Consider the following 16,363-nt stretch of genomic DNA (forward strand, 5'->3'; position numbering starts at 1 on the left):
AACCATGTCAGCCTCACTTCTCTAACTTTGTCTCCAAACCTGAGCTCAGCCTCTGATCTGCTTCTGGAGAAAAACCTCTACCTTAATCAGCTAAAGTTGAAAATGCTGGTACAAACGCATTCATGAGTATTAATAATGAGCATGAATGAAAGTGATAAATAATAATTTCCTTTTTAATAATTGAAAAAAAAAAACCTTCTCGTTATGCTTACGCCTTAATAAAAATAACCTTTCCAGTACAGGGATTGTACTTTTCATAGATGCGCACAGTGGTTTTACTACATTTAGTTAAATATATACAGTTACAGTTGTGCCTGTTCTTATCATACAAGGAGGTTAGCATATTGATAAATGATGCATAAGAGCGCAAAGCCTGAGGCCCTCACCCATTTAGACACACCCAAAACACCTCAGCTAGGAGGCTTCCAGGAGGCATCTTAATCAGATGTGGAGCCACCTCAGCTGAAGCCTTTCCAGTTTAAAGAAGCTCTGTGGATTGGGCAGCAGTTGAAGGCGGGGGCTTTAGTGGTGCAATTCCTAGCTACTTAAACTGGCTTTAGGGACACTGTATGTAATCTTAAAAATGCACCAACTGTGTTTCAGGTTTTTCAGGAGCTTTCAACAACACACAATGCTCCTACTTGTCTTAAAGTCTTTCTTCTTCTGCTCCTTTTAGACGTCGCCACAGCGGCGTCTCATCTCCTCCTTCACTACAACTTTAAATCTTCTCTCTGGTCTTCTTCTTCCTAGCTGAACTATTTTGAACATTTCCAGTATATCCATCCTTCTGCACATCTAAACCCATCTCAGTCTTGCTGTTATGCTCAAAAGAATATTGTTGAGACTAACACCAGAGTTTGTAGAAAAATGTGTTTTATTTTATAAGTTTTTAATAAATAAAGTATTTAATAACCTCAGCTCAAAATGACAGCCCAGAGATCATGAAGGCATTGCTCAAACTCAGGCATGCTGTTTTCCACACCTTGTCAGGTTTAAGTGTCGCCAGTTAAGGCAACACCTAGACTCTTGGAATGCTGCTGGGGTTTGCAGAGGGCTGTAACACTCAACCTGAGCCATCCCTTTGATTTACTCCTCTTAATTTTGTCCCTTCTGGTCACTCCCAGTGAAAGCTTAACACCCCCGGGTCGTCCCCTGTAACTCATACAAAGCTGTTCAAGTTGAGTCCAAGAATGAAATATTTTGCCTGAAATGAGCAAAATAGTTTAAGCAGAAGCTGTGAGCTACTGCTGGAAACATTTGGTCCTCACAAAGATAGATGAACGCACAAAAGCACAGGTCAGTGCGACAGATGAGGGCAGGCTGCCTGCTGTCAGCAGCAGGATTCACCCACAACTGCCGCTGTAATACTCCACTGAACACACACACACACACACACACACACACACACACACACACACACACACACACACACACACACACACACACACACACACAACTAATCAAATCTAATTTAGGGATTTTATCTTCTCCGTTTAAAGGAAACGCTGTTGGAAACTGGCTTATTTGCTGCATTACTGGAAAGTGTTCAATGCAGTTCTGTGCTACATTTACAAACCTTCATTTACGCCTTCTTTACATTTATTGTAATATATATTCAACACATATGTACGTAAAAGAAAATTTTTAGTGTGACCTCAAACATCAATCACAGGCCGATTTAGTTTTATCGCAGTAATTTCAGCTCTGCTGTGTACTCACTCGGCTGTTTTTGCACTTTAATTTCACAGAGATTACCTGCTGCACAAACAGTGAGGGCTGCGTTATGGTATTATATACATGGATCAAGGTCATATTGTTATCTCACTGTTGCAACACATACATCAGCTCTCAGGTGGTGTAAACGACAAAGGGTCAAACTCAGTCACTGCTTTATTGCATGACTCTTTTTATTGCATTTGCATTTATTTGCTTTATGTGTTTATTTTAAGTGTGTTAAATGGAATAAATGCAGAGTCATTAATATTATTATAACTGTCTGTGCTTGGACATGCTTTGGAAACATTTTTATGCACAAATTGTACTTCAGATTGCAAACTACTGTACATATTGAGTAGATATTTATATTGAATTTGGCTGAGATAAAGAAATCAGAGTGTTAAATGTATGTTAGGTTAGACAGAGTGAAGTCCATTCAGGCAGTTTACATATTTGGTTCTCCTACAGGAATCTGAAGAAGCTTATTAAACAGCGTGAGCTGCTCAGAACAGAAGCTGCATTCACTGATTCTGGAAAACTGGCTGCTACTGGTTTTTTTCCATTCAAAACCTGTTTGAGATGCAAGCTTTCAAAATCTGCAATTTGCTAAACCTGCAGTGGTCACTCCTCCGTGGGCTGGTGCTCCTGCAGACAGCAGACTAAGCAAAAAGAGCAGCTTTTCCACTTAACTGTGAAGTGCTGCAGACTTACTTTTTAACTAAAAATAATCCTGCCACGCTGTGAAGGGCAGGGAACCTTGGCGTTACTTTTACACATTATTATTTATTTTAAGCAAATGAAAGGAAATCTACAGAAGTGAAATTTCCTTTGCAGCCGACTCTGTGGTTTTTCTGTAAAACTGGGATGTGAGAGTCAGCAGCCCATATGGGAACCTCTTTGTGACGTGTGCTTCAGAAGTGAATCACAGCTTCCTGACAACCACAGACTTTCCTGTAAGTCTCTGCTCTCCCTAAACTGATGCTGCAGAAACTTCAGCTTCCTGCTCCTCAGTCAGCTCTAGTAACTTTAAATAATTGTGTTGCTGTAACAGTGAAAAGAATTCATAAAGCATCAGTAGATCACTCAGCAATGTCAGTGGGGGAGAGTCTATTTACTTAAAAGCTTCACAGCCTAAATGTAAAGTCTCTGAGGTTTAATCTGCATTTTAAACTCATACAAAGCCACATAGCTACTTTCAGCTGCTCCCTCATCACAAAAGGCCACCGCAGCAGGCAGTAATATAATAGTTCTGTTCACGCAGACTAAAAGTAATTCATTTTTAGATGTTTATGGTTAGTGTTGTCTCTTAGGAAGACGGCTCCTTGTTCAAATCTGAAAGCCTGCTGAAGCCTTTCTGTGAGGAGGTTGCATGTTCTCCCACAGTGCAGAGATATGCATGCAGTTCTATCATTGACCATAGGGTTGAATGTTTGCCAATCACTGTGTGTTGCCCATGTGACTGACTGGCAATCATCCTGCCTCTCATATTTCACAAGTGATTAATAAAAAGGATCTTAAACCATAAAGCTGGATCTTTATGGTTTAAGTCCAGCAGCAACTGGTTTCCTTTAGGTACCAATAAAACCGTATGGCAGCTCTCCTCAGTCTGACCTTTTCTACCCTGTGCAGGGCCCATATCACATTTTAGCTGTTAGTTCTGCTGTGTATACAACACAACAATAGAAACAGAAACCTCTTCAGCCAGCCAGTTTACATCACCACAGTTTCTGTGATCTGTGATGTTAAAAAAGGCAAAATTTTCAGGCTCAAAAATACAAATTGGAGACATTCACAAAAAAAGAAAAAGCATCTGCACTGATTGGTTGGGCTTATGGTCATGTGGCTTCAGGCCCTCCCTCCATCACTGAGAAAACAGATAGCATCAAATCTTGAACTTAAACTGAACGGCTACGTTTAACGGGCTGTGTTTAGGAGTTTAACCCCTCTATGCACCCTGGAACTAGTGGAAGCTGTGAGAGACACTTTTTACTATTTTATTTGCCTCTTTATTTGTTCTACTGTTCTAGTTTTTCTTCATAATCAGAAGAAACATCTCATGGATTACTTTGCAACACGAATCAAGTAGACAAAGACATTTTTAAGCATAAATAGATCTGAAGCATTGAATTGAACACCAACAGCAGGACGGCACATTCAACACATCTACATTAAAGTCCCAAAAAGCAAAATAAGACACAAACAATAAGTCAGCTCTCATCTCATCTGCACTACTGGCTCAAACTGCCTCAGTAGGAACACACAGATCTAACAGCGAGTCTGTCTCACCCTCCAAACTTGAACTTGCTGTTCTCCCCGAGGAAGACATCCTTGTGTTTCCTGCGGCTTGAACTGCGGCCACCAGTCACCATGGCGACAAAGCTGACTGCTGCCAGAGCCAGGTAGGTGAGTACGTCCACCTTCATTCTTCACAGGTTTCCCTGCCAAAGCAGACACAGCTCTAACATCCCGACCATCTCTCCTCCAGTCCTGCTGACTAACGCTGGTCAAACATCCCACAGCAGCTGGACGTTTCCTCAACCAGAGACCTCCAGGACGTCAGTGAGATTTCCAACCAGGACAAAAACATGAGGAAGTTCCTGAAGTATTCATGTGTCTCTGCAGCGTAGATCTCTGCAGCTCCCAAGTTTCCAGCTGAACATCCCAGCTCGATGATCTCCAGGAATCTTCTGCCTTCCCTCCAAATCATCTACTGCTCTCCTCTCTCTCACTTTCACTCCCTCTCCCTCTCTCTCTCCCCCAGTCTGTTTGTTTCTGCAGTTTTGTGGATCTCTCTATCCCTGATTAAAATCGATATGAATCTATTCCTCGCGGCGATAGAGGAATGACACTAATTCCACCCTAATCCTCTTATCTACAGCCACAGCAATCTTTCACTAACCTACAAACAGCCACACACATGCATACACGCACACTCATCAGTAATCAGGATTTTCTCAGTGGGACAATGACAAAAGAAGCACGAGGTTAGCGCACACCTCCACTTTGTATAGGTGGAGTATTTGTGAGGGAAAATGAAGCACGGGTTTGAAAGCAGCACAAACAACAATAGCTCATCAAGCTCAGCCGCGGTTTAATCTGAGCTAGAGTGGAGGGAAATGTGTCTAATCCCGCTTTACCTACCGTCTTCCTCAGCTTACACCTCTGGAAGACATAATCCTGAACACACAAACGGTGCAGCAACACAGAAATGCACACAAACTGCATTTTTCAATGACGTGTTTTGGGTAATTTAAGCAACTTTTGGGAATTTCCTGCTTTGCATGGGAGTTGTCAAAGTTCAGTGATCTCAACATGACACATATCCTCTTACAGTTTCAGCAGGTCTGAAATACTCAAAAAGTGTGAACTCTAATATCACTAATAATAATGTTAATGTTCACTGCCACAGCAACATGTTTTTAAAGCAGGAAGAGCACAAAATTAATGCTTCACTTCTCACAACATTTGTTCTCCTTTGATTTAATTAGACCGATTATTTTTAATTAACTCGAGCCATTTTGAGGAACTAAACTGTTTCAGTATCAGGCTGTAACCTTCTGTACTACAAAGTGAGATAAATGGGTTAGAGTAAAATTAGAGTTTCTGTCTCATGAAGGCTGCTCTATTTACCTGCCTGGCTAAATCACCATGGTTACACATCCTGGACACATAACCTGGCCAGAGCAGGCTATGTTCAGAGTTTTAAAAATGAGCTCAAATCTCAGTGTTTTCACAGATTATTTTATTCACAGTATGTTTTAAGTATGAGGCAATATGTTTTATATGTACAAGTTAAGCGGTCCAAACTGTGCATGGCAAGAAAACCTGATCGCTGAATAAAATAATTTCACTTTGATCTACAGTCAAACAAAGTGAGGCTATGGGATGGTAACATTTAATATTTAAATGTACCCATGTAACAAACCGACAGCAGACCCAGGTGCACGTTCATGTTTTGCAGCATCTCTTTATTAATGGTTTGTTGTTCACACACTGTTAGCTGCAGCTCTCTCTCTCTTGTCTTATTTGCAACATGGTTTCATTTAACAGTTACATATTTATTGTTATCATTATTTATAGTTTTTCTTTTTCTTTTTAAATCTTTTTTTTTGCACCATTTTAAACTTTATATAGACTTCAAGTTAGGGGCGTGGCCACTTGTTTGACAATTATCATGTCACAGGCAGCTCTAGCCGGCAATTGTATTCTAGCATTTGTCCCTAAACTGTGTTTGTGTTGTTAGTGCTTTATGGTGCCTCCAAAAAATCTGTGCTCCAGTGTTTGGTGAATGAAATTGTTGTATGTTAACAATCTATTACTGTGTGTTGCACCTGTACAGTGTATGGGTGCTAACCATGCTTACACCACTATCTTGACCAAATTTGATCATTTCTGGTTCCAAAAAACCCGACCCATTGTGGTGGTGCCCAAAATACTAAAACCAGTGTGTGTGATGTCAGAGTGTCTGTGTTCGTTTTTACATACTGTGCATGTATGCGGCCGCTCCCTCATTCTCCGAGGCATTACCACTGCAGATGGATCCACATGTTTCATTTCATACAGATTCCTCCCCTGAGGATGGGTTTTGTGTCTCCACGTTGTGTCTCCACGTCTCCACACATGGAAAATGTGTTAAAACTACATCATGGAGCTACGATCTATAATTAATGCTTGTGATAAAGGATAACAGATATTATTAAATATGTTCAAGAAAGACTGGAGGACAAGGAGTAAGAATGAAGATCAACTAACAGGGTTTTGTGTTTATTGGTTAATTTATATTCTTAGATTATTGTCATTCATGGTTTTCTGCTTTGTTTATTTTTAGTTCCCAGGATTTCGGTTTCTGTTACTTTGCCTTCCCTGTGTTCCTTGTCTAGTCACCTTTGTCTCCATGTCTCCCCAGTCAGTCGTGTCTCCATGTCTCAGTGTCTGGTCTGTTTTCCTCTGACGGTCCCATGTCATATGTCAGCGTATCTAGTTTCGCTTCTCCTTGTTTCTTTATGTGTAATTAGTCCCAGCTGTGTTTTCCTCCTGTTTCCCATTCCCTCATTACTTCCTTCCACATTTCTAGTTTCCCAGTGTTTTGTTTCTAGTTGTCATGCTCAGGGTTTTAGTTTGTTTTTTTATGAGTTTTGGTTTATGGAAGATTTCCTCAGCAATAAAGCTGCTGCCTTAAGTTCACCTTTTTGTTTCCTCGTCTTTTTCTTGTCGCCCATCTAATATATGATTGGTTCCCTGAAAAAAGGCAAAAGTAGAACTTGAAAGTGGAAACACAATCAGGAAGAAACTGAGACTTGGGAACAGCTTTGGATTCCTTGTCTTAATAAAGGACTCGTGGACAGGTGGAGGAGCTGAGGGACAAACCGCTGGCACTGTAATTACACTCTGATCTACCAGCTGAGCCGCAAATGCCTGAAAAGATTCAGTTAGCCATAGCTAATGAGTTCCTGATAGAGGCGCATGAGAAAATTCCATAATGTCAAGGATGTCATTCATGTGGCACTTTTCCCACCCTGAGTTATCTCTGCTATGACAGTGAAAACAGGAAACACCCAGCCAACGGTGTTGTTGCACTGATGCATGGTAATGGAGTAAATACCTGCATGGGGGCGTTACCTGGAGTGGGGAGATGTGCTGCAAAGGACTTTGGAGTCATTACTTGTTTTATTTATACAATAACCATTATCTCATGATCATGTAGTACTGTCCTCTTCCAAGAACCACACGAGTCTATTAATCATTCCCCCCCTCCAACATTTAAAGCTGGTTGTTCTTAAGTGACTATTAATAGAATAATGAGCAATTTCAATGTCCATCCATCCATTCGCTTCCGCTTATCCTTTTCAGGGTTGCGGGGGGCGCTGGAGCCTATCCCAGCTGTCATAGGGCGAAAGGCGGGGTACACCCTGGACAGGTCGCCAGTCTGTCGCAGGGCTAACACACAGGGACAGACAACCATTCACACTCACATTCACTCGCACATTCACAACTAGTGGCAATTTGGATTAACCAATTAACCTATCCCCACAAGCTGCATGTCTTTGGACAGTGGGAGGAAGCCGGAGTACCCGGAGAGAACCCACGCAAAGACGGGGAGAACATGCAAACTCCACACAGAAAGACCCCGGCCTGATGGTGGAATTGAACTCAGGACCTTCTTGCTGTGAGGCAACAGTGCTAACCACCGTGCCACCGTGCTGCCCCATGGTTAGTACAATTTCAATGTTTACAACATTTTTAGTCTTAAAATTATGCTTCTAACATCAATATCAGAAAGCTAATTGGAATAACGTACCACTGAATGAACAGCATACGATAAAACATAAAGATGGTGCTGAATTTGAAGAAGGGCCCACTTTGAGACTCTCTGTGGATTTCCAGACACATTTAATTGCATTAACTAACAACAAACATGAGTGTAAGGACAGCTCCGCCTTCTTTTGCAGAATCTGATCTGAATCCTTTTTTAATCTAATCCATCACATTAAATCACATTCATCAACATTTCCATGCACACTATGCATGTTTTAATGACATCCAATACTCACGATAAGATAAGATAAGATAAGATAAGATAAGATAAGATAAGACTTTATTGATCCCACAACAGGGAAATTTTTGCGTCACCTCAGCTCAGGTACAGATATCAGAAGGAAATACAAAAATACAAATAAGTACAATCAAAGAAAAAAAGTAAGATAATACACTATATACAATGGTAGCATACACAGTATGTGATTATGGATATAGTTGGAAATATGGAAGACATAAACTATATAGCTTGATATAGCTATTTTACCACTACTATTCCTATTTATAGACATGTACACACACACATGTACACACTAAATATACATATGTATACATATACAGACATGGATGATCTGATATCCTCGTGTTGGTGTTGTTCCCAGATCATCATACTAAATGTTGTTCCAGGATCAACATTGCAAGTGACCAATCACATTGTTGTGACGTTATTCTTTTGCGCGCCAAGCCATTCGTGCATTTATGAAATTCCAATGTTGCAAGGACAATATCAATTCTGCTTACTGTTTATTAAAGGGTTACGGTTAGGGTCAGGGTCCGTTGATCGGCGGACAGAGGCGGTTTCTCGCAGCTTTAGTACAGTTTTTTTTTTCACGCCGGTTTTTCCCGAAGTTGCAAAAGTATGACGTCACAACATTCTGATTGGTCACTTGCAATGTTGATCCTGGAACAACATTTAGTATGATGATCTGGGAACAACACCAACACGAGGATATCAGATCAACCGGATTATGCTATAGGGTAATTGCTGCCTGACTGCACTTGTTCAGACATTTCGTCTGTGTAACTGTCCACAATGCAGATTAAGGTTTCTATTCGTAAATAGCACAAGAGATAAAGGAAAAGAACTTTATCACCACTTATTACCACTTACCTGCCTTTATCCCATGAAACAGGAGCCCTACTCTACTGCAGAGGAGCTCGCTGTGCCGGTGTCCAGTTTCCAGGTGTGACTGTGAGTAAGTGTGTTTCTGGAAAAAGACAAGAGCACAAGTGTATCTGCAAACAATATGACTTAAAAGTACATTTAAAAGGGATTTCTTTCCACCTACATTTTTTAGCACTATGCTTCAAAATAATCTCTGTTTATCTTCTACTGGGCCTTGCTGAACCCTGTCAGTTTGACACATCTCCCTTAAAGCCAGCCTTGTTCTGATTGGCTGCCTCTCACAAACAGAACGTCATACAACATCATAAAGAATCAAGAGTATAAAAGAAGTGTCTGAAATCCAGGTCTGAGTGAAGCCCCTCAGTTTGTCCTGTGTCAGAAACAAGCTGCTTACCTCACGTCTTTTTAAGTCCATCCTCGTCCTCTGATTGGCCGTGGCTTACAAACAGCTTGCTTCTCTCCATCTCATCTAAACAGAACAGAAAGTGTGTGTGTGTGTGTGTGTGTGTGTGTGTGTGTGTGTGTGTGTGTGTGTGTGTGTGTGTGTGTGTGTGTGTGTGTGTGTGTGCCTGCCTGAAGTGGCCATATTAGGAAAATGGAGCATTTACAGCAGCCCTAACACTCATACTTTGGATCACAGGGATCGCCTGTTCATACACTGAGATCATTATATGACTCTTTCATTTAACAAGAGCAGTAAATGTAAATCCTGTGTCGCCCCGATGCTCTGTTTCGAGACTGGAGCCCAGAATTAGAAGCAAACATTCAGGGGCTGCACTGTAGCTTCTCTGTGTGTGTGTTTGCCTCAGCAGGTGTCAAACGGTTGGACGTTTTGGCATACATCACATAGCACATGGTACAGCACACCCACTAAAACAGCTCTGGACTTTGAAAACAAACCCCTCTGACATTTTGTGCCAGCAGAAGCAGAGAAATTGCTGCGAGGGTCTTGTGTGCCTGTGTGTGTGAGCCTGTGTGCATGTGTGATGTGTGTGTTTGTGTGTGTTTGCCAAATTACAACCAAACTCCACCCATTCAGAGGGTGTGTGTCTGACGGTGCTGTGGGAAGGGTGAAAAGTGTGCCTCCGTGTGTGAGTGTGTCTGTGTACAGCCTATTCTCTAGATAACCTGTTGAGCCAGTCAAGCTAACGCTCAGTCTCTGGAGGCTCAGATCAGCTCGGTTCTTGCTTTGCCCTCTATCTCTTCCTCTTTCTGCTGGATTTCATCTGAACTGGAGCTGAGTCACTGTAAGTCACCGGGGTTGGTGTTTCCCTGCTTTCCCACTGATTCATCACCACTTCTCTGACAGGCTTCACCTCTTTACAAAGTTGACTTTTTGGACTAATGCTAAAATAAGGTTTACTGTTTACTGAAATTCCTGTAAGTACTTGTTGCTTTATTTTTCTATAATTTATTGCACATATATAGACACTAGAACCACATCTGCCAAGTTTTTTTCACACATTAAGGACTGTGTGACAACTCTGAAGCCTAAGAGAAGCTAAACTCTGGAGCTTTCTGTGTCTGTGTGGGGAAAAAAACGATTTATGTAATTTAAGAGCAGCTTTGAAACAAGACTATAATAATATGTCCATTATCTTCATTCATAAAACTAATCAGCCAGCGCAAACTTACACCATAGCATCCTAGATGTGAGATAAGATATGAGACACTTTGTAGCTGGGTAATGATGACAGGTGAACTATTGTTAAATTGGTATTTGTCTCTTCTGTGCACACTTAATTTGAAATGATGCACTTTTGTCTATGTCCATGTTTTCTGTGTTTATATTGGTAAAAGGTTAAAAACATTTATTTTAGATGGTACTTCACGTCTTGATTGATTTAGTTCGTCGGTTTGTTTGTATGATTACTAAAAACAGTTGTGGCCAGATTTCCACACAAATGCCGACCAAATGTCTCAGCTTTGCTCAGCTTGTGAAACCATTTGCAGTTTTCTTTACCATTAAAAGATAAGGAAAAATTGAACTTAGCTTCTTATGTCAAATAAATATCAAATACATATCAAACTGCAAAAAGAAAAACTGGGAGAGATGGCCTGTTGATCTAAAGAAGCAAGCCTGGATCCAGATGCCTCGCTGGATACATGTGCTCACAATGTGCATGGCGTCGTTTTGGAGGGAGTTGCAATCTGCACTCTTTGATGAGCTCCAACTGTTTAGAAATTAACTCTCATTACTGAGCCACTTCACTGCTTCTGCAGTGACTCTGTGTCTACAAATGCAATGAATCACCTCATCTGGTTCACAGTGAAGTAAATGGGTAGTGGGTTTTATGGTAGGTTATGGACTCCTCTCTTTATTTGTCTGGTAGGCTTCTTTTTTGTAATATGAGAATGCCCAAACAAAACAAATTTAGAGTTCAAAGAGTAATAGAAACCACACTGGCACTGGTACAAACCTGCCAATGCCCCATTAGATCCCCACCAAAACACAACTGGTTATTGCTTTGCCCATCTTACTCGTCTAAACCAGCTTTCACAAGGCTGAGTTTAACTTAAGGTATAGTCACAGCCCGTTTAGTTTAAAGGGGGATTATTAATGTGGAAAAAGCTCTGAACTTTTTTGAAACAGCACATTTCACTGCTTGTTTATGTCCCATTTCTTGTAGATGAGCTACTGTGTGGAATTAATTTGTGAAGAAATGTGCTGAATAAATAAATTGTCCTTATCTTTTCTTATGAAAACATCAAACCTGATGAATTTCTTCCCTAAAAACATGTTCTGTCACGTTTTCCACTCTGTATCTTTTTGTTTCCATGTTATCATGAATGCTTCTCTAATTATGCCTTTTCTCCTGCTTTTCCCCAGTATTTGTGTTACACCAAACCACCCAGAGAGATTCAAGGAAAAAACTGCTGAAAGGAAAAAAAGAAGAGTGGCAAAATTTGGCTGGAATCACTCAGTGGAAGGATTTTGGACTGAAGGCCTGAATACTTTTCTCTGTGCCATCACACTGTATGTGTGTGTGTCTGCTTGCGTTTTAAATGCGCATAGCTGAAAGGAAATCATGTCAGCGATATACACCTGGGCTTGTTTCCTCCTCTGGATCAGCTTCACCACACAGGACAAAACCCCAGGTAAGACACAAACGCCTCTTTGTCTGTTTCATTTAATCTGATCCACTCACACGGATTAAAGGACTGAAGGGTTTCTTTGCAGCACCTGATACACAGATCCAGTTTGTTAAGAAGAAACAGAATGAATGAATGAATGAATGAATGAATGCATCTTAAAACTGCATGTTGCAAAATTTTTCTTCTTGGAAAAGGAAACTCTTGGATTAGTCAGGCAGCAGATTCAAGTTTTTTCCTCTCAGTTAAATTGTGACATCAGAGAACGGAAAAAATCCGGCCACAGCAAGTGAAAGAGCAGCTGAACCTACAGGGGAAACAGTTTGAACAGCTCACAGCAACGTTGCTAACTTCTGAGATCACTTTTGATCTGTGACTTCGCTGCTGACATCTGCAAGGTTTTAATCTGGTCTGAAGAGACTAACTTGGAAAGGAAACAGAAAATGACGCAGCTGAGATTTTAACAGCTAGCTGCGTTTCTAAGAGAAGTATTTTCTCTTCCCCAAACTGAACTTTACAAAAAGGTCAAGTTGATTTGTCTTCCTCTTTGGAGGAAGGCAGGAAGTCTAACTGACAGTGAGCAAAATTTGGTTTGTTAGCTGGCTGGTATCAGTGGTCTGCTGGGATTGGCTGTTACTAGCTGAAGGACCTCGTAAACATCGTCCGAGCTGTCTATATCAAAGTGCTGAGGATGTGGATGCTTTTCCCGTGATTTAAAAATATTGTGTATTGCCTCAGAGCTCAAAGTGCGATGGCCATGAAACTGGTTCTCATATAGAGCTTTTCTATTCTGTTTTTACACCCAACTGAAAATCAGACTATCTGATCAGAAATTAATTGTAGAAAGTTGATGGAGAAAACATTGAGTCGACAGCCCTCCTGTGACTTCATACAGGGGACATAAGAGGAAGGTTCCACTATGTAAGGCTTCACAAATTTGAATAACTGCTTTGAAAAGTGCTTAAAGTAATATTTGCAGTCCTTATCTTTTTAAGCATCCAAAAGAAAAAAAAATACTTCTGCAGAATCATATCACCACAAACATTTCAGAGGGAGAGGTTGGGACCTGTGGCACACCCCTCACCAAACATCACAACTTTGTCTGTACTTGTAGTTTACTTGACTTATACGTTTCATTGATCTGACAGTTTTAGTTTCTAGTTTTCAGTTCTGGATTGTGTAATTCCACGTGGAAACGTGGAACAGGCAGTTTCCTGCCTCCCTCGCTGAACTGCCACGCTGACTGGGTAAGCAGGCAGCGAGGCTTTAGAGAGCCACATGTAACTGAAGCCAAAAGCTATTGGCCTTAACTGAGATATGATGATTTGTTATTTAAAAGAAAAATACAGACAACACATTAGATGAGCTCTTCTATCTAAAAACTAAGAATATGAATAGTGTGAAATGGACTTTTAAGGCTTGACTCATCAGATTTTAGAAGCAAGTTCAAGGTGGAGGGGAAGTCGGGCTAACTGTACTGCTAATATTTGTAATCCCATTTAATGTTTTAATCTGCTCACCTATCAGTTAACGTGCGTAATTATATTAGGCTGAGTGTTTATTTCATTCAGTAAATGCATGTATGAAGTCCATTTTCACCCTTTGAAGATAACATAGAGAGAACATATTTGCTTCACTGCAAACATTTCAGCAAGGGCACAAAATGTCATTTCACTGTGTGACAGGAGCCGGCTTTGATATCACTGAGCATTCATGCAGGTCAGCTGCCTGCTACATTGCACAGGTGCGAGTCAGCAGTCTGAATCAGTACGCTGCTGCTGCTGCTGCTCCCGAAGTGGAAATTTACAAGAAAAGGAAGAAGGAGCCAAAAGAGCGGCAGCATGAGCCAGCAGATTCCATCATAATACTGCCCGAGGTGGAGAGGGTGATGAAAGAAACACTCAAGTGATAAAGCAACGATTAATCCCTCCAGTTATTTGAATGTTGCAGTGGCAGTAACTGTCGCACAATTTTGCAAACACACGGATTTGAATTTGAGAAAAATCCCCCAAATAAACAAACAATCTCCTGGCACAGTCCAGTGATCTGATTCCAGGTTTGGCTCAGACCTGTCCCAACAGTCGCCCTGACTGAACCTGGAGGGTAAAAGCCATCTCTGAGCAGGATAATTAGGCAATCTGTACTACGCTTGAGCACCCACCCTCTTTCAACTTCCCCAACTTTAATCCTGTCATCCACGTGGGATTTTTTTACAAAGTGTGTACTGAATCCTACTGATGCAGTTCTTCCAGACAAGTTTTCCAATGAAGTTTTTAGTTGCACTCCACAGACTGTATATAAAAGATGGACAGAGGCATCCATTGGTTTGTGGTCTACACATTTGAAATAGTGCAATCTGCAGATTTAGACCACAGAGCTGAGTGAAAGGGTGTTGGCTAATGGTAGCAAACTTGTTTAGCGAGCTGCTAACTATACAGGTCCAGCTCACTGACTCCAGAAAGTTGAAACGAAGCCTAGCAGGCAGTCAAAGTGGCCACACCCCTTACCTTAAGTCTTATTAAAATTCATACAAATGAGCTGTGTTAGCATTGATCCCCCAGACAACAAAATAAATAAAAAGTTGACTAAAATACCAATTTGAATTCAGAGACTATTGTTTATACTGGACAGTTTCTGTCAAAATGAAATGCACATGTACATGTGGACACAGCCTCAGTTTTCCTCTAACTATTTGAAACACTTTTACTGGCAAGATCAAGTTGTTAGCATGTTACACCCCGGCCTAGGCACCGGGGTGCAACGTAGAAAAACAGAAATAAGGAAAATAAAACCATGAAGGCTCTCCACCAAAATCCCAAAACGAAAATATCCCATAACGAAAGCATTGACAAACCCATTCACAACTATTTACAACAAACTATTTATTTACAACACGGGTGGGTGGTGGGGGGGGGGGGGGGGGGGAGATCGCGACCATGACATACAGAAACACAGGGCTTAAATACATAGAAGGAGCAATCAGGGAATGGACCACAGGAGGGAAACACAGCTGGGGCAAATTAGACCTGACGAGACAAGGAAAAGTAAACTGAACACACTAAGATAACACAGACTTTCAAAGTAAAACAGGAAATACATGACAGTCACGCAAAAAACAAAACACTGACAACACCGAAACGTAACATTTCCCCCCACCCAAAAATCAAACATGTAACCCCAAGTGAAAAGTTTGATCCAGACAGACGAAGCCGATGAAGGCTGGAGCGGTCCCTCGGACCCTCCAGCGAAGGCGGATGAAGGCTGGAGCGGTCCCTCGGACCCTCCAGCAGAGACGGACGGCTGAAGCGAAGGCAGACGAAGCTGATGAAGGCTGGAGCGGTCCCTCGGACCCTCCAGCGAAGGCGGATGAAGGCCGGAGCGGTCCCTCGGACCCTCCAGCGACGACAAAGGCTGGGGCGGTCCCACGGACCCCCCAGCAAAGGCAATCCCGGACGAGCCCCCATATGTTACACCCCGGCCTAGGCAACCGGGGTGCAACGTAGAAAAACAGAAATAAGGAAAATAAAACCACGAAGGCTCTCCACCAAAATCCCAAAACGAAAATATCCCATAACGAAAGCATTGACAAACCCATTCACAACTATTTACAACAAACTATTTATTTACAACACGGGTGCGGGGGGGGATCACGACCATGACATACTGAAACACAAGGCTTAAATACATAGAAGGAGCAATCAGGGAATGGACCACAGGAGGGAAACACAGCTGGGGCAAATTAGACCTGACGAGAAAAGTAAAAGTAAACTGAACACACTAAGATAACACAGACTTTCAAAGTAAAACAGGAAATACATGACAGTCACGCAAAAAACAAAACACTGACAACACCGAAATGTAACAAGCATTTATAGTAAGGTGTTTCTTTTCTATATTTGTGTTTCCTTGTGTTTATAGATACTCATTCTTGGAAGACCTTTAGTGTGTTTTTTGGACATTGATATTTTTGTGAATTATTCACCTTAATGGCTTTGCATGACCACAGTCTCTTTAAAAGATATGGTTTTAAGAGGTTTAGGATCTGATCTCTCTGCCTGTGGCGTGCCGCAGTACTTCCTTGTTTGGTACACCTAGTTTTCAAACCCTTGTTTT

General features: G+C 41.4%; 1 protein-coding gene across 1 annotated transcript in view; it reads right to left on the reverse strand.

Annotated features, from left to right (window-relative positions):
- LOC101467476 (gamma-aminobutyric acid receptor subunit rho-3) overlaps positions 1-4,631 on the reverse strand; it is a 28,839-nt gene extending 24,208 nt beyond the window's left edge. The window contains exon 1 of the mRNA XM_004574768.3: positions 4,003-4,631. Within this exon, the coding sequence (XP_004574825.1) occupies positions 4,003-4,139 (137 nt within the window). The 5' untranslated portion in view covers positions 4,140-4,631. The remainder of the gene's footprint in view (positions 1-4,002) is intronic.
- Positions 4,632-16,363: the final 11,732 nt, after the last annotated feature.

Source organism: Maylandia zebra, linkage group LG9, assembly GCF_041146795.1.
Source record: "Maylandia zebra isolate NMK-2024a linkage group LG9, Mzebra_GT3a, whole genome shotgun sequence".
Taxonomy (NCBI): domain Eukaryota; kingdom Metazoa; phylum Chordata; class Actinopteri; order Cichliformes; family Cichlidae; genus Maylandia; species Maylandia zebra.